The sequence below is a fragment of the Coregonus lavaretus genome, assembly GCF_964263955.1.
Source record: "Coregonus lavaretus genome assembly, chromosome: 12".
In the NCBI taxonomy this organism is placed as follows: Eukaryota; Metazoa; Chordata; class Actinopteri; order Salmoniformes; family Salmonidae; genus Coregonus; species Coregonus lavaretus.
The window spans coordinates 24,947,351-24,966,816 of NC_139999.1; the positions used below are offsets into that span (position 1 = coordinate 24,947,351).

General features: G+C 42.8%; 1 protein-coding gene across 1 annotated transcript in view; it reads right to left on the reverse strand.

Moving 5' to 3' along the window:
* LOC311138100 (polyhomeotic-like protein 2) overlaps positions 1-19,466 on the reverse strand; it is a 46,769-nt gene that overhangs the window by 9,769 nt on the left and 17,534 nt on the right. The window contains exons 2-7 of the mRNA XM_084172764.1: positions 6,132-6,336; positions 4,981-5,139; positions 4,662-4,748; positions 4,390-4,557; positions 2,299-2,451; positions 1,713-1,995 (exon numbers count right to left, since the gene is read on the reverse strand). Coding sequence (XP_084028890.1) covers positions 1,713-1,995; positions 2,299-2,451; positions 4,390-4,557; positions 4,662-4,748; positions 4,981-5,139; positions 6,132-6,278 — 997 coding nt within the window. The 5' untranslated portion in view covers positions 6,279-6,336. The remainder of the gene's footprint in view (positions 1-1,712; positions 1,996-2,298; positions 2,452-4,389; positions 4,558-4,661; positions 4,749-4,980; positions 5,140-6,131; positions 6,337-19,466) is intronic.

Below are 19,466 nucleotides of genomic sequence, written 5' to 3' on the forward strand. Positions count from 1 at the left end.
TTTTTTTTTAGGCTGTTCGGGCACAATTTTTTTTCTGGAGGCAAGCCGAAGTTCGGAGCCGAAGTCTATGCCCCTTTGTCGGTGATTGGTCAACAGTAGGGATTCTTCAATAAAGTCTTTGTTGTCATTCAACAAAGAGACGACTCGTTTTCATGCACATTTTTTCATTGAGAAATACCAAACTTAGTTAGATGTAAAATTGTGCGACTAAACGTCAAAAACGTCAAAATTCATGACAGATTTATTGCGTTACCGTAGATAAATCCTGACTATTTTGAGGAAGTGTATAGTGGCTACGGCGTCTCAAAAGGGACAAACAGTACTATTGCCGCTTTTTTCTCATTTTTCAAGCAGGTCTTTTAAGTGGGTATGCGAGAACACTCGTTCGGTTCGCCTAGCCGACTTCCCACTGAAGAACCAACATGTATAATGAATGACACAGTCGATGCCATTGCATTAGAATAAGTTGGTAGAGCAGGGACTTATCGCAGGGATATCATTCATTCCGATAAGTAGCCTATACTAGAGACATTTGAAATTTGAAATGATATAAGTTTGCTAATATGGTTGACAGTTAGTGGCACAATTGATGGCTACAACCATCAAACTTGTAGTAGTAGTTGAAAGGATAATTTAAAACAAATGTGGTGCACATTCATGTTATAAACGTATCATTCTATTTATCGTTTAATTTATCGCATCAATTCAGGCTATTTATCGCGATATGAATTTTTGTCCATGTCACCCAGCTCTATAAATTGGAGCCCCTATTCAACCCTAAACCCCAGTCCGCCGGGCAGCCACCACGGCTGCTAGCCCATCTCCCCCTTGTCTAATCCACTGTGAACTGACAAAATACTTCTCACATCTCCAGGGCACACCTGTCTGTTCCCCATTGTCACTGCCATGGCAACCCATTTGAATTTTATGAGTGTATGTAGCCAGGTTTTCAGATTCATCCATCCTTTCGTTTTAATCAGAATCCATTACTTTAACAAAGCGAGACAAAGGCACAGTTGTGCAGTCGCACGCTCAGCTAATCCGTCCAGTCTGGCGTATGGCACAACACACAAAGTTCACCCTTGCAGCGCTTAGCACACGCACTCTCTCACACACATACACACTCAGTCAGAGTTATTCTGTTCAACTGCTGGCATATACACAGCCATTCTCTGTGACAAAACCACCCAGCTGCTGACTTTCAGTCACACAATAAGTGGTCTAGAAAGACGCATCTGTGGCACAGAGTAGGGGTTGGGCGGTATCCAGATTTTCATACCATTTCTGTACCATTCTGAGGTACACTGTATTACCAGGAATGCACACAAGGGGCGCTATTTATTTTGTACGCACAAAACAATTTAGGCAACAGGGATCTTGATCCAGGAGGGGATTGAATGTCTCCGCTGTAACCAAGAAGCTTTATCTTGACATCTAGCCACTTAGCTACTAGCAAGTTAGCAAACCAAATGCATAGCTGGAGCCCTGAGCTGGATATAATTTATTTAACACATCTTAGATCACATCACGGAGCACAGCAAAAACCATGCCTTCTCTCAACAGCCAGTGGATTTAATGATGCTGGACAAAAAACAATACATCATTTCAGCAAACCTGACTAAATCTCCAAGCGGGCAATGGTGTCAACTTCATGAAATAATATAAAAGCCTGTGTCTGTAGAAGCTAGCGAACGTTAGGGTTGGATACATACCTGGAGTGTTGAGAGGCTGGCCACTCACAGCTGTGACGCTGCGACTCATGTTTATGGCGCGCACCTCCGTCACAATGCTCTCCCCCTTCTTGCTCCCATCTAAGGGGCCGTCGGACGAGCTGCCCTTCCCTCCAGCGCCCCGGCTCCCCTGGCTGGGGTTTTTGATCAGGGGAGAGGGCTGGATGGAGACAGGGGTCTGCTTTAGGCTGAGGGCCTGGAGGTTGTGTGTTTGAAAGGAGGACATGGTCGCCCCCTGCTGGCTACGGATAGCCAGGTTCTGGACCTGGAAAGACACAGAGGTCAGGTGCTGGAGGCAATGACACATGGCCTGGGGCAAGAGAGGTGGGGTGCCCCACAGTCAAGGGTCCACCCACAGGCCATCTCCAGAATTAGTGAGAAATAAACTTTTTTGGATAACTAAATGAGTTATCACAGCATAACTGTAAACATAATGCATTTGCTATCCCCCTGTATCAATTATGGTTCATTATGTTGATCTTATATGCCATCTAGTGCAGTTCCAAGTTACTACAGCAACTCTGTGTGTATGGTGTTATCATATAGAGTTGAGATAATAATAGTGTACCTGTGAGGAGGCAGACTGTTGTCCAGAGGACTGCGTGGAGCTCTCAGACTGGACTGCAGTCACTGTGGCCGTAGGTGTGAAGATGAGCTGGGGGGACAAAGGAACAGCACGGCCTAGGCTCCTAGCAACTTGCACAAGGTTGCTTTGCTGTGCCTGAAAATCACACACCAACATATACAGTTGAAGTCGGAAGTTTACATACACCTTAGCCAAATACATTTAAACTCAGTTTTTCACAATTCCTGACATTTAATCCTAGTCAAAATGCACTGTCTTAGGTCAGTTAGGATCACCACTTTATTTTAAGAATGTGAAGTGTCAGAATAATAGTAGATAGAATGATTTATTTCAGCTTTTATTTATTTCATTACATTCCCAGTGGGTCAGAAGTTTACATACTCAATTAGTATTTGGTAACATTGCCTTTAAATTGTTTAACTTGGGTCAACGTTTCAGGTAGCCTTCCACAAGCTTCCCACAATAAGATGGGTGAATTTTGGCTCATTCCTCCTGACAGAGCTGGTGTAACTGAGTCAGTTTTGTAGGCCTCCTTGCTCGCACACGCTTTTTCAGTTCTGTCCACAAATGTTCTATAGGATTGAGGTCAGGGCTTTGTGATGGCCACTCCAATACCTTGACTTTGTTGTCCTTAAGCCATTTTGGCACAACTTTGGAAGTATGCTTGGGGTCATTGTCCATTTGGAAGACCCATTTGCAACCAAGCTTTAACTTCCTGACTGATGTCTTGAGATGTTGCTTCAATATATCCACATAATTTTCCTTCCTTATGATGCCATCTATTTTGTGAAGTGCACCAGTCCCTCCTGCAGCAAAGCACCCCCACAGCGTGATGCTGCCACCCCCGTGCTTCATGGTTGGGATGGTGTTCTTCGGCTTGCAAGCCTCCCCCTTTTTCCTCCAAAGATAACAATGGTCATTATGGCCAAACAGTTTTATTTTTGTTTCATCAGACCAGAGGACATTTCTCCAAAAAGTATGATCTTTGTCCCCATGTGCAGTTGCAACCGTAGTCTGGCTTTTTTATGGAGGTTTTGGAGCAGTGGCTTCTTCCTTGCTGTGCGGCCTTTCAGGTTATGTCGATATAGGATACTTTTGTACCTGTTTCCTCCAGCATCTTCACAAGGTCCTTTGCTGTTGTTCTGGGATTGATTTGCACTTTTCACACCAAAGTACGTTCATCTCTAGGAGACAGAACGCGTCTCCTTCCTGAGCGGTATGACGGGTGCGTGGTCCCATGGTGTTTATACTTGTGTACTATTGTTTGTACAGATGAACGTGGTACCTTCAGGCATTTGGAAATTGCTCCCAAGGACGAACCAGATTTGTGGAGGTCTACCATTTTTTGTGGAGGTCTTGGCTGATTTCTTTTGATTTTCCCCTGATGCCAAACAAAGAGGCACTGAGTTTGAAGGTAGGCCTTGAAATACATCCACAGGTACATCTCCAATTGACTCAAATTATGTCAATTAGCCTATCAGAAGCTTCTAAAGCCATGACATAATTTTCTGGAATTCTCCAAGCTGTTTAAAGGCACAGTCAACATAGTGTATGTAAACTTCTGACCCACTGGAATTGTGATACAGTGAATTATAAGTGAAATAATCTGTCTGTAAACAATTGTTGGAAAAATTACTTGTGTCATGCACAAAGTAGATTTCCTAACTGACTTGCCAAAACTATAGTTAGTTAACAATACATTTGTGGAGTGGTTGAAAAACTCGTTTTAATGACTCCAACCTAAGTGTATGTAAACTTCCGACTTCAACTGTATGTAGACAATTCCTCCATGGGTTTGGGCACAGAAAAATAATACTGTAAGCATCAGATTTTTCTCTGTCGCTTTCTTTCACACTAACTCTCCCCATGCATCATGTGTCCAAATATCTTTTAAAAATGTGATCTAATCAGACTGAACTGATTCAGTTTGAGATGCAGGACAACCCTCCTACTACACTCCTTCCAACAGTGGCGACACAAACAGCACACACAAACACTTCCATCACACTAAGCCTCCAGAGGTGTGGCTAAGCCAGCTAGTGTGTGCCAGTGGGCATGCTCCTGGGGACTTACCATCTGGGCACGCAGGTACATATGAGCCTGACTGGCAGTGAGGGTGGTGGGGCTAGACGTGCTGCCCAGGAGCACGGCCTGCTGGGAGATGCTGCCGGCGGGGGCGGAGCTGACACTCTGGGTTCGGCTGATCAGCTGGGCTGCAGCCGGGGACGTGGTCAGGTTAATCTGGGGACAGGACAGAGAAGAGAAAGGATTACAGAACATCACCAACAACAAAAAAACACTACACATCTATGAACCCGACCCCTGAGTTAATAGACATGACTCACTGCACTCACTGTGGCCTGGGATGATCCTGTTTGCTGGGATGAAGTGCCATTTTGGGTGGAGCTCTGCCTTCCTGCCACAATACTGGCCTGTGGCATGACAGGTGAGAGAACAGTTAGAGGAGCATTTGGGGGTCCACACTTACAGTACATTTCTCTTCATCTGAAGATAATTGTTCGATTTACCAACTAAACTTTCAGAACCCTAACCCCAGCACTGACCTTATCTCACATCTTTGTCAAAATCCTAACACTAGCCCCCAGCCTTGTTGGCGGCCTGTTTAATTCCCCAGTTTAACAGTCTCGTGTCTCCAGTGCTCACCTGCTGTACAGCAGCCAGGCTCTGGAGCTGTGCATTGCTCAGGTGCTGCTGCTGGAGGGCTGCTGTCTGCAGCATGAGATGCTGCTGCTGCGCTGCGTACATCTGCTGCAGGTACTGCGCAGCCGTGTTGGGCTGCCGGTGCAATGCCTGCTGGATCACCTTCAGTACACAGGGAGAAAGAGACAGGTTAGCGGTTGGGGTAACATTCTCAACAACAGGCTCTAAAAAGGACTGTTACTAGGTTGGAGTAATGCTCTGAAAAAAACAAGTCCCAATTGCACTGTTTTTACTGAGCCATCGAAAAGCAGTAATGGGAGATTCCTAAGGTGGTTGGCCCCTGTTGAGAAATGCTAGGGAGAACAGGCTCACTACTGCATCTCCTACACATTGTAATGGACTTAATCGCATCCTATGCCAACCCCTATAGCCCTGAGCACATATTTTCTTCAATCTTCATGACAAAAATGTACTGACAACCTCAGCATAGTTGCCAAGGCAACATGAGAGATGAATTGACTCAGAGCACATAGGCTTCCAGGGGGCAAAGAGGGTGGTGATGGAACAGCTATTCACTTCTCTCTTATTGAGCCCAAATGACCAGCCGTGCACTATGTTAAGTAGGCCGATAGTGACAATGCTGCTAGTTCCCTTGCTACGGGCAGATGAGCGCATGCATTTGAAAGAATAAAGGTTAGAAGAGACCTAAGATCTGTCTGTCACCCTTTAAGAGGAGGATAAACTCTGAGAGACTCATCCAAGCTGAGTTTCACATCGGTCAAAGGTCAAATAGCAGAGGACAGAGCCTGGAACTTGGAACCATAGCAACCCTGATCTGCTGTCGTCAGTATTGATCGATTGCATGATGCCAGTGTATTACATCAAATAAACAATGCGAAAAAATGATCTAATTGCATTTTCGTCTAAAATGTAATAGTCTTGTTTATTATAAGCATGAAGTAAATTCCATAGTGAGCGAAGTGCAATACTGGCCGATTTACGGTGCATGCATGGTTTTACCAGCAGATGGCAGTACGGCAATGACAATTTCATTATTGCAGGGAATGCAAATGGACAAAACAGTTTATGCAAAACACGTGTATGTGGGTGTGTGTCACACTGGACTGGCGTGTTTTTTTTACCCTGAAGTTTACCTGAACCGTCTGCCTGTCAGGAATCCCGCTGTACACAGAGATCTGAGGCACAGCCTGCCTTCCCGTGCTGCTGCTGGTGGTAGTGCTGCTACTGGTTGTACTGGTGCTGGAGGCAGTGGAGGCTGGAGGCCCCTGCTCACTGTCCATGGTGCCCTCTCCTCGTTTGGCCCTTCCCCTGCTGCCCTTTGGACAAGCTCTCCTGAACCTACAAGACAGGAAACAGGGACGTTACAATGAAGACATAGGGCTCAGACATATTGGGCCATGTTCATGACAGTCACTGTGTAAGCCCATTCAGTATAACTTAAAAAAGCATCCCTAAAGCCTGTAAGCCTGTATAAACATGACATGACGATCCTAAGGCAATGTACAATGTCTCATTGTGTATACAGTACCAGTCAAAAGTTTGGACACACCTACTCATTCAAGGGTTTTTCTTTATTTTTACATTGTAGAATAATAGTGACGACATCAAAACTATGAAATAACACATATGGAATCATGTAGTAACCAAACGAGTGTTAAACAAATCAAAATATATTCTTCAAATAGCCACCCTTTGCCTTGATGACAGCTTTGCACACTCTTGGCATTCTCTCAACCAGCTTCACCTGGAATGCTTTTACGACAGTCTTGAAGGAGTTCCCACATATGCTGAGCACTTGTTGGCTGCTTTTCCTTCACTCTGCTGTCCGACTCATCCCAAACCATCTCAATTGGGTTGAGGTCGGGGGATTGTGGAGGCCAGGTCATCTGATGCAGCACTCCCATCACTCTCCTTCTTGGTCAAATAGCCCTTACACAGCCTAGAGGTGTGTTGGGTCATTGTCCTGTTGAAAAACAAATGATAGTCCCACTAAGCCCAAACCTGATGGGATGGCGTATCACTGCAGAATGCTGTGGTAGCCATGCCGGTTAAGTGTGCCTTGAATTCGAAAAATAAATGACAGACAGTGTCACCAGCAAAGCAACCCCAAAACATAACACCTCCTCCTCCATGCTTTACGGTGGGAACGACATATGCAGAGATCATCCGTTCACCCACACCACGTCTCACAAAGACACGGCGGTTTGAACCAAAAATTTGAACTCCAGACCAAAGGACACATTTCCACCGGTCTACTGTCCATTGCTTGTGTTTCTTGGCCCAAGCAGGTCTCTTCATATTATTGATGTCCTTTAGTAGTGGTTTCTTTGCAGCAATTTGATTCACACAGTCCCCTCTGAACAGTTGATGTTGAGATGTGTCTGTTACTTGAACTCTGTGAAGCATTTATTTGGGCTGCAATTTCTGAGGCTGGTAACGCTAATGAACTTATCCTCTGCAGCAGAGGTAACTTCGGGTCTTCCATTCCTGTGGCGGTCCTCATGAGAGGCAGTTTCCTCATAGCGCTTGATTGTTTTTGCGACTGCACTTGTAGAAACTTTCAACGTTCCAGAAATGTTCAGTATTGACTGACCTTCATGTCTTAAAGTAATGATGGACTGTCGTTTCTCTTTGCTTATTTGAGCTGTTCTTGCCATAATATGGCCTTGGTCTTTTACCAACTGGGCCATCTTCTGTATACCCCCCCTACCTTGTCACAACACAACTGATTGGCTCAAATGCATTAAGAAGGAAATCAATTCCACAAATTAACTTTTAAGAAGGCACACCTGTTAATTGAAATGCATTCCAGGTGACTATGAAGCTGGTTGAGAGAATGCCAAGAGTGTGCAAAGCTGTCATCAAGGCAAAGGGTGGCTATTTGAAGAATATATTTTGATTTGTTTAACACTTTTTTGGTTACTACATGATTCCATATGTGTTATTTCATAGTTTTGATGTCTTCACTATTATTCTACAATGTAAACAATAGTAAAAATTAAGAAAAACCCTTGAATGAGTAGGTGTGTCCAAACCTTTGACTGGTAGTGTACATACTTGTCTTATTTCAGCACGTGCTAAAATGAGACACAGGATTTGAGGCCCACACTGAAGCATAGACATTTATCATACATATAATGGATTTGATATGAGCTTTTTGTTTCTCAATTTGCCCTGTAAAATAGCAGACCCTTATGCAGAATGAGTTATTTACAGGTGCAGGAATGCAGGATGTCCATATAACATTAATGAATGACGAAAATACCAAACTATGTACACAAAACAAAAAGGAAATTGAGTAACAAATACATTTTAGCTGAATAAACTTTAAGATCCCTAGACAGCTAAATACAAATGCATAAGCGACATGGCACAGCTCACAACGGCATTGTTCATTAGGCATATAGCCCCTCTTTGTTTCACAACCTCAAGCAGACTGTACACAATTCAATTGCCTATCCCTTCCCTGAACAATGCCACTTGGTCCAATAAAAGGGGTCAATTATACTCAGACCTCAAAACAGGTAAGCTTCAAGTACCTCCATTTTAATTATAAACATTAAACTGTAAACAGGAAATATCTCAATGTACTTCCAGTTAATATTTAGGCCTTCAGTATTCATATTTACTAATACACATACAATAATAAACATTGAATAATAAACACAAGTGCCTGAATATGACCTGCCCATTTTTTTTATTTAGCTAGCTAGTGTTCTTGATACTGTGTAACATCATTTTGTTAATGTCTAACATTGCTATGAAGGCCAAGCGGAATTTGATACAAAATATCTAAAGGGAACGTATTATTAAAGACTTTCCAAACGTGGGTCTGTTGTAGACCCACTTCCTCTCTGCTAACCTCATGTCAAAATAAAACAGACCCACAATTATCCAACAGACCCATGTTTGGAAAGTCTGTTTAATAATATGTTCATTTAGATAATTTGTCTCTAATTCCCCCGTTATAAGGACCAACCATCCAGACCACCGGCAGAGTAAATTGAAATTGAATTTTATTTAACTTCTGGCTTCCTGCGGACTGTTCCGATTTTTTGCAACACAATTCGCATCAATGCTAGTGTCAATATACCAGCATTGCTAAAAGCAGCTAGCATGGATTATGATATGCCTACTTGGCCTTCATAGCGATGTTACACATGAACATAACAATGTTACACAGTATCAAGAACACTAGCTAGCTAAATAAAAAATGAGCAGGTCATATTCAGGCACTTACGTTTTGGTCTATGAATGGGGAATAGAGGAGAATTAGCGCGTTAGGAAACTAGATAGCTGGCTGGCTGCAGTCCACATCGTCACAGGCCCCATCACACCTAGGCGTGATACACTGATGCTATCCTTTTTGGACATCATCAGCACGCAAATATCCACTGCCAAAACCAGAACGCTAGCTTCACGTCCACTGTGTCACGAATGCTGAATACAATTCCATTTGAACTTACTCTTCCGATTGTCCAGTTGGTTCTTATATAGGGTGGATTTTGACAAAATATCCAAAGGAACATATAAATAAACGTGGGTTTGCTGCAGGTGCCTGGCATATCACGTCCTCTCTGCTTCACCTCATGTCAAAACAAAAGTCCTGCACGTGCACCATATGTGCACAAGCAAGCGATAACTTGTGGGGGACTTTTATTTTGACAGAGAGGAAGAGAGTCTGCAGCAGACCCACGTTTGGAAAGTCTGTTTATTAATATGTTCCTTTGGATATTTTATCTCAAATTCCGCCCTATATAAGAACCAACCCCACGGATAATAGGCAATTGCATTTTATTCAACATTCGTGACAGAGAGGGGATGTGTAGGTTTTCGTCAATACAAATGTACGTGACTATCACAACATGCGTGAGCTCTCTGGTGAATGAAGTCTGTTTTGTTTGTTTTCGTATTGAAATTCATAACAGAGAAGAGGAACCGAGTTTCAAGGGCCTTTTAAAATAAACTAACCCCACACCATTCTCATATTACCACAACAATAACCCACTTAATTCAACATGTCTAATGGTGAGCATTAAATCCAATTTGGTAGGGGCAGAAAAATGCAAGTTCTGAAAAATAATACATTCCAGTGACAGATTTAAGTGAAAGAAAAGTGTATTTAATCACAGCTGGCTTGACAACATAAGGACTTAAATTACAGTTAATGTACACCTATACCGATACTGTATCTACTCCAATCAATCTTTTATTAGACTTTTGGCTGCTGAACCCTTTCTGTCTTCAACATGTGAGAATGAACAGATTAGTAGTTGACTCTAGAGCGTCCCAGTGACTGACTGTCCCCCTAGTGCCCTGCTGTCCCATTAGCAGAGGAAGTGAGGTTCAGAGTAGACTGGGCAGATGAGATGGACGGGCTGAGAGAGCAGAACAGCTGAGGGGTTAAGAAAGCTGGGAGGAAGTTGAAGACTAGGAAAGAGAGAACCTAGGGCTTAGGTTGAGTGTTTGGAATGGATTGTGGATTTTGACTGTGTGAGTGGTTGGGGGAGGGTTGTAATGGAAGTAATTAAATAAGGTCTGTAACAGCTATGCTGCAATTGTTATACTATTTTCTCTCCCCTCCTTTTAATTATATTTTCAGTGGATTAAGGCATAGCCTATAGCCTAGGCATACTGTGCACTCTAGGTTAAGAAACATCCAGTGATGACAAACCTCACCTTGTTCCCCCATAAAGTCTGGTAGTGTGTATTACAACCTCATGCAGAACCAGACTAGCTAACTCCAACACACAGTGTCATATAGTTACTGGTTATCCATGGCTATACAATACAAAAGCATTTTGCTGCCAAGAATTCCAATCATTGAGAGCATTATTTCACATCTGGATGTACCCCCTATAATTAAGCCTGCTCCAGAGAGAGAGAGAGTCATGCCTGACACCTAGTCTGGTTACACAGTGATTTTGGGTTGAACAAAGCATTTTTCTCTTCATTATGGTGTAGGGAACAGCCTGGGTCTTATTGCCTGTTCTGGCAATCCTGCTGCCCCTGTCTCTCCAAGAGGAATCACTCATCCATCAGTCATGGAACCCCACTCCCCCACAACTGGCAGGCAGCAGGAATCCTGTATTGGGTCGGTGTTGGTGAGAGCACGGGGCTACACTAGGAGTGGGCTTTACCGCAAACCAAGTCTCTAGACACAGATATGTAAGAAATATGCTATTGGATTCATGGGCTTGCGCTTGTCATTCCAGACCAAAATAACAGACAGTCTGGTGTCAATTTGCATTTGTCTCTACAGAGCTAAGAGTGCAGTAAGGGCAGTAGCCCCCATCACTTAACGAGGACTAGACGATTTGTGATGACACACAAATATATACCACAAAATGCATTAGTCAAAAATCTGGATCAATATAGTAAAAGAGCATAGCTAATGTACATTAATGGATTTTAGGAAGGCTATATGGGTATAACAGAAACAAAGCCCCCGATGCTCCTACCTCCTCTGGGCCCCCCAGCGCGCTGCGGGAGTGTGATGCCCCATCCCCCGGGACCCTGGTCCTGTAGAATGCTGCTCCTCTTTGTCTGACTGTGTCTGTGTGGTGGATCCAAACCTCAGCCTCTCTCTCTCTATCCCCTACTAACACTCTACTTCCCATCCCAACATCAACACAGATACAGCCTGCCAACCAGGCCCCTGCCTTCCTCCTGATTATGTGGTATCCTAGCGACAGCCAACTGGGTGCCTATGGAATCCCCGTGCAGTGCAGCATGCTGATTAGATGGAAGGACCCTCTCTAATGAAGATGATGATAATGATTTCACCCTCTACCCTCCCCCTGCCAGAATACTGAATTTGGTAGAATGAAGCCTCGGCCATATAATAGCCTAACCATCACCAAAATCATATTGGATAAGCACAAAACCCAATCTGTAAATGTATAGACCTATCTATTTATATTACAGAAAATGTTATTCCATCTGTTATTATTGCATTAGGACATTAGTTAGGCTATAACAGATCAGTCTATAATAATACATTGTAGTCTACACATGAACATTCAGGATAGGGTCATATACAGTATGCTAGCTGTGGGAATCCTTTAGGAAATAAGCTAATAGGAACTGGAAGAAACTAGGCAATATTATTGGGTATAATGGCAGTCTGTATGATTTATTGAGTACATTTCTCAAATTAATTATCTCAATTACATCTGACAGAAACATGAAAGACAGCCACACAATTATAAAGAGTCGTTTCATTATGATGCAAGTACAGTGGGGAAAAAAGTATTTAGTCAGCCACCAATTGTGCAAGTTCTCCCACTTAAAAAGATGAGAGAGGCCTGTAATTTTCATCATAGGTACACGTCAACTATGACAGACAAAATGAGAAAAAAAAATCCAGAAAATCACATTGTAGGATTTTTAATGAATTTATTTGCAAATTATGGTGGAAAATAAGTATTTGGTCAATAACAAAAGTTTCTCAATACTTTGTTATATACCCTTTGTTGGCAATGACACAGGTCAAACGTTTTCTGTAAGTCTTCACAAGGTTTTCACACACTGTTGCTGGTATTTTGGCCCATTCCTCCATGCAGATCTCCTCTAGAGCAGTGAATTTTTGGGGCTGTCGCTGGGCAACACAGACTTTCAACTCCCTCCAAAGATTTTCTATGTGGTTGAGATCTGGAGACTGGCTAGGCCACTCCAGGACCTTGAAATGCTTCTTACGAAGCCACTCCTTCATTGCCCGGGCGATGTGTTTGGGATCATGTCATGCTGAAAGACCCAGCCACGTTTCATCTTCAATGCCCTTGCTGATGGAAGGAGGTTTTCACTCAAAATCTCACGATACATGGCCCCATTCATTCTTTCCTTTACACGGATCAGTCGTCCTGGTCCCTTTGCAGAAAAACAGCCCCAAAGCATGATGTTTCCACCCCCATGCTTCACAGTAGGTATGGTGTTCTTTGGATGCAACTCAGCATTCTTTGTCCTCCAAACACGACGAGTTGAGTTTTTACCAAAAAGTTCTATTTTGGTTTCATCTGACCATATGACATTCTCCCAATCCTCTTCTGGATCATCCAAATGCACTCTAGCAAACTTCAGACGGGTCTGGACATGTACAGGCTTAAGCAGGGGGACACGTCTGGCACTGCAGGATTTGAGTCCCTGGCGGCGTAGTGTGTTACTGATGGTAGGCTTTGTTACTTTGGTCCCAGCTCTCTGCAGGTCATTCACTAGGTCCCCCCGTGTGGTTCTGGGATTTTTGCTCACCGTTCTTGTGATCATTTTGACCCCACGGGGTGAGATCTTGCGTGGAGCCCCAGATCGAGGGAGATTATCAGTGGTCTTCCATTTCCTAATAATTGCTCCCACAGTTGATTTCTTCAAACCAAGCTGCTTACCTATTGCAGATTCAGTCTTCCCAGCCTGGTGCAGGTCTACAATTTTTGTTTCAGCTCTTTGGTCTTGGCCATAGTGGAGTTTGGAGTATGACTGTTTGAGGTTGTGGACAGGTGTCTTTTATACTGATAACAAGTTCAAACAGGTGCCATTAATACAGGTAACGAGTGGAGGACAGAGGAGCCTCTTAAAGAAGAAGTTACAGGTCTGTGAGAGCCAGAAATCTTGCTTGTTTGTAGGTGACCAAATACTTATTTTCCACCATAATTTGCAAATAAATTCATAAAAAATCCTACAATGTGATTTTCTGGAATTTTCTCTCTCAATTTGTCTGTCATAGTTGACATGTACCTATGATGAAAATTACAGGCCTCTCTCATCTTTTTAAGTGGGAGAACTTGCACAATTGGTGGCTGACTAAATACTTTTTTCCCCCACTAAATGGAAACAATTATTGGATAGGCCTATAGCCTAGTCCTAAAAACTAAATTCCCTTAATAAGAGCAAAATTAGATGGACTTGTTTGCAGTGGAATTCAAACTAGGCTTGGCCGTATACCGTATACCGGGGTATTTGGAAATAGCCATGGGATGTTTTTTCAATACCGTTAAAACGATTTCTTTGAAGTCTTTCAATAAATGGTCATATTTGTAGCTACTTTTTAAGTGAATACCTGCAGTCGACTTGTGCATTACATTAGGAGATAAATCAGATCGCGTTCTTCATTTCACCTGTCACATTATTTTACATTATGAAGCTTACTGTAGTTCCCCAGAACAGTTGAGCCAGTCACGTATTTTTTTGTAAATAGCACAACAGGAGAAAGCGGGACCAGGTGAGTCCAGCTGTCTATTGACAGGGGTCGCGTTTTATATTGAAAGTCAGTGTTTTTTTGCTCAGGGACGTGCAACTAGGGCTGACCCCAATTAGTCGACAGGTCGATTGTTTGGTCGATAGGATGTTGGTCGACCAAGATTTAGTTTAGTCGAGCAGTGGCAAATATATATAAAAAAAATTATGGCACACGAGACACCTGTCTGATTCGAGCCCATCTCAGTGAACTAATCCATTGCGGAGGCCGAGACTAATCCATTGCGGAGGCCGTGTGGATGGCACAGTCCAAGAAGAAGGGGAGTGTGGCTAAAATAAACGTCTCTCTCCAGAATGAGCTCTCTCCCACCAATTTGTGCACATTCATTGTTTCATAACTTCATTGTGTGAATTGTTTGCCTTGATTGTTATTGTCTATCAATTCCCCATTACATATATCACCAGTAGTATTCTACATTTACCATTAATTCCTATAATGTCTAATCTACAATATTTGTTTGGTTATGGTAATATCTGTTAATGCATTCAATATATTATTATTCCAGTCTTTTACTGTTCTCATTGTCAGAGTGGACACGTTGTTTGCAGAGCCCACAACCTATTCTACACTTGTGAGAAACAAATGTTGGTTTATTTCATTCCATTTATGAGTTCTCAATTTAGTCATTGTCATTCGTTTGGAGCGCTACTGTCAATGTTGAGTAAGGACGCGCACCTGATTATGCATAGAAGTAGTCCTATACGCTATCTGGCCTTTGCGCAAATCTAGGCATATGAATGTGCCTATGGTGGGGATCTGATAGTATTTCTGATTGGCTTAATGCACCACAACTAATGAGCTGTGGAGCTTCTGAAAGTATTGTATTCTTCACCTCAAACACCAAGCAAACAAAGTCTGTTTTTACATCCATTGAGGATGACAATAGTTCCTCGATGTATTTGAAAAATCTTTCCAGCTCTCTCCCTTTCGATAACCACTCTGCGTGAAAGGGAAAAATGTCATGCTCTGATCAAGTGGAAACGTCATACAATAGGTCGACCTTATCCCTTGCGCAAAATAGCCTACAGCTGTGTCTGTCCCGAGCTCACTGGCATGGGAAACTAAGGGCCCAGACTATTTTATACAATATTGCAGGTTTGCTAGTGCTAGCTTCAGCCTGGACCCAAGTTGATACAATGTTTCAAGTTCGTTGCAGACAGGCCATGGTCCCCAATGTGATTTATAGGATATGTATTTTTTTTAAATCAGGATATTCTCTACCTGCAGGCTGCAATGTTTTTATTTGTTGGCTTATGTAGGCTATTTTTACATAGTTAGCAATGACAATAGAAGTTACTTTTTAGGTTTGTATAATTTTCATTTAGATTTGGATAGAAATGACAATGATTTTGAGATACTAAGGCGTTATTATAAATTCAATGAAACTGTTTCACGAAAATGTGCATATGAAAACCATAACTGGCCTGCAGCCTGCAGGTAGAAAATATTGTGATAATAATAAATATCCTATAAATCACATTGGCTAAACATGGCCTGTCTGCAACGAACTTGAAACATTATCAACTATTAACTGGGTCCGGCCCAAAGCTTGCGCTAGCGAACTTGCAACATTGTATAAAATATTCTGGCCCCTCAAGAGATTCCTGCGCCAGTGAGCTCGGGACAGACACAGCTGTAGGCTATTTGCACTGGGGATAAGAAGCAGTGCTTGACTTGGGCAGGAGCTCACCGGAGCAGAATACCGGCACCTCAAATCTTCTACTGCTTGAGCTCCTGTTCCTTTTATAGAATATTAGCTCAAAAGTATTGTTGCGCTCCTGCACCTAAATATAAACAGTACCAGCACCCAAAATGAGAACCAGAACCTATTTCAGTCCAAGTCAAGCACTGATAAGAAGCAATCAAGTAGACCTATTTTATGACGTTTCCACTGGATCAGAGCATGACATTTTCCCCTTCTACACTGAGTGGTTATCAAAAAGGAGAGAGCTGGAAAGATTTTCAAATACATTGAGGAACTACTGTAATTCTCATTGGATGTAAAACCAGACTTCGTTTGCTCGATGTTTGAGGTGAAGAAAACATTACTTTGAGAAGCTCCACAGCTCATTAGTGGTGGTGTGTTAAGCCAATCAGAAATACTATCAGATCCCCACCATAGGCACATTTATATGCCTACATTTGAGCACAAGTCAGGTAGCCTATAGGCCTACTTCTATGCGTGCGCTTCCTTATTCAACATTGACAGGAGTGCTCCAAACAAAAGACAATGACTAAATTGACCAAACTCTTAAATGGAATTAAATAAACCAAAACGTGTTTCTCACAAGTGTAGCATAGGTTGTGCACTCTGCAAACAATGTGTCCACTCAGATAATGAGAACGGGAAGACTGGAATAATAATATTGAATGCATTAAAATAAATTACCGTAACCAAAGTAACAAACATTGTAGATTTGAAATGATAGGAATTAACGGTAAATGTACAACTGGTGATATATGTAATGGGGAATTGATATACACTAACAGTCAAACGCAAACAATTCACGCAATGAAGTTGAAACAATGAATGTGCACACTTCATCAGGAGAGAGCACATTCTGGAGAGAGAAGTGCATTGTGCATCTGGGCGCATGGTCAATCCGACTTCTGCATAGGCCATGCAGCATTTACGGTGATATGATCTCAGCAGAAATCAGGGCATTCATACATCTTGTGCTTCGTGGAGCAATGCAGAGCTGTTGTCACGGAAGTGAGTTTGTGTTTATACAATATGTACCGCCCCCACCTACCATCAACCAATCATGTCAATGTGGAGCTATACAGAGCTCTCCGTATTGTTAAAACATTTTGGGAGGTGCATGGTGATGCGGTACGGAGCTCGATTTGGCCTCTGCATGCCTCTGAAGGCTCCGCAATTGCGTCACACCCTCCATATGGAGCCTCTGACCACATTTTCGGATAAAGCATCAATAAAAATGGCTTTTAGTCTAGGCCTCCACAATGGATTAGTTCACTGAGATGGGCGCAAATATATAAATATATATATCATGAAATCCATTTTATATTTGAGATTCTTCAAATAGCCACCCTTTGCCTTGATGACAGTTTTGCACACTCTTGGCATTCTCTCAACCAGCTTCATGAGGTAGTCACCTGGAATGCATTTCAATTAACAGGTGTGCCTTCTTAAAAGTTAATTTGTGGAATTAACTTCCTTCTTAATGCATTTGAGCCAATCAGTTGTGTTGTGACAAGGTAGAGGGGGTATACAGAAGACCAAGTCCATATTATGGCAAGAACAGCTCAAATAAGCAAAGAGAAACAACAGGTATCATTACTTTAAGACATGAAGGTCAGTCAATACGGAACATTTCAAGAACTATGAAAGTTTCTTCAAGTGCAGTCACAAACACCATCAAGCGCTATGATGAAACTGGCTCTCATGAGGACCACCACTGGAATGGAAGACCCAGAGTTACCTCTGCTGCAGAGGATAAGTTCATTAGAGTTAACAGCCTCAGAAATTGCAGCCCAAATAAATGCTTCACAGAGTTCAAGTATCAGACACATCTCAACATTAACTGTTCAGAGGGGACTGTGTGAATAAGGCCTTCAAGGTCAAATTGCTGCAAAGAAACCACTACTAAAGGACACCAATAAGAAGAAGTGACCTGATTGGGCCAAGAAACACGAGCAATGGCCATTAGACCGGTGGAATTTGTCCTTTGGTCTGGAGTCCAAATTGGAGATTTTTGGATCAATCCGGATGATCTCTGCATGTGTAGTTCCCACCATAAAGCATGGAGGAGGAGGTGTTATGGTGTGGGGGTGCTTTGCTGGTGACACTGTCTGTGATTTAATTAGAATTAACCAGCATGGCTACCACAGCATTCTGCAGCAATACGCCATCCCATCTGGTTTGGGCTTAGTGGGACTATCATTTGTTTTTCAACAGGACAATGACCCAACACACCTCCAGGCTGTGTAATTTTACCAAGAAGGAGAGTGATGGGAGTGCTGCATCAGATGACCTGGCCTCCACAATCCCCCGACCTCAACCCAATTGAGATGGTTTGGGATGAGTCGGACGGCAGATTGAAGGAAAAGCAACCAACAAGTGCTCAGCATATGTGGGAACTCCTTCAAGACTGTTGGAAAAGCATTCCAGGTGAAGCTGGTTGAGAGAATGCCAAGAGTGTGCAAAGCTGTCATCAAGGCAAAGAGTGGCTATTTGAAGAATCTCAAAAATATAATATATTTTGATTTGTTTAACACTTTTTTGGTTACTACATGATTCCATATGTGTTATTTAATAGTTTTGATGTCTTCACTATTATTCTACAATGTAAAAAATTTTTAAAATAAAGAAAAACCCTTGAATGAGTAGGTGTGTCCAAACATTTGACTGGTACTGTGTATATATATATATATATATTTTTTACTGCTCGACTAAAACAATCTCGGTCGACCAGCAGCCTAACGACCAAACAATTGTCCAGTTGACTAATTGGGGTCAGCCCTAGTACACATGCTGCTCAAGAACCAGTCCTTCAGACAAGCATACGTCAAAACTTTGTTCATTTGCACAAAGTATCTCGTTCACATTCGCTTGTAAATGTCCAAACTCACCAAAAGTGACATTCGGTAGCTCCTACCTATATATTGCCTGTCCTTGTAATTTGTTTATTTTTCGTTTGCACTCGTTAGCATATTTAGCTAGCAGCCTCCATGGAAATTCACTATTACTTGTCCAAATTTTGTTAAACCCCTACAACTCATCCAGAATGCCGCAGCCCGTCTGGTGTTCAACCTTCCCAAGTTCTCTCACGTCACCCCCCTCCTCCGCACACTCCACTGGCTTCCAATTGAAGCTCGCATCCGCTACAAGACCATGGTGCTTGCCTTTGGAGCAGTGAGGGGAACGGCACCCCTGTACCTTCAGGCTCTGATCAGTCCCTACACCCAAACGAGGACATTGCGTTCATCCACCTCTGGCCTGCTGGCTCCCCTTCCTCTGCGGAAGCACAGCTCCCCCTCAGCCCAGTCAAAACTGTTCGCTGCTCTGGCACCCCAATGGTGGAACAAGCTCCCTCACGACGCCAGGACAGCGGAGTCACTCACCACCTTCCGGAGACATTTGAAACCCCACCTCTTTAAGGAATACCTGGGATAGGCTAAAGTATTCCTTCTAACCCCCCCCCCCCCCCCCCCCCCCAAATTGTAAAGTGGTTATCCCACTGGCTATAGGGTGAACGCA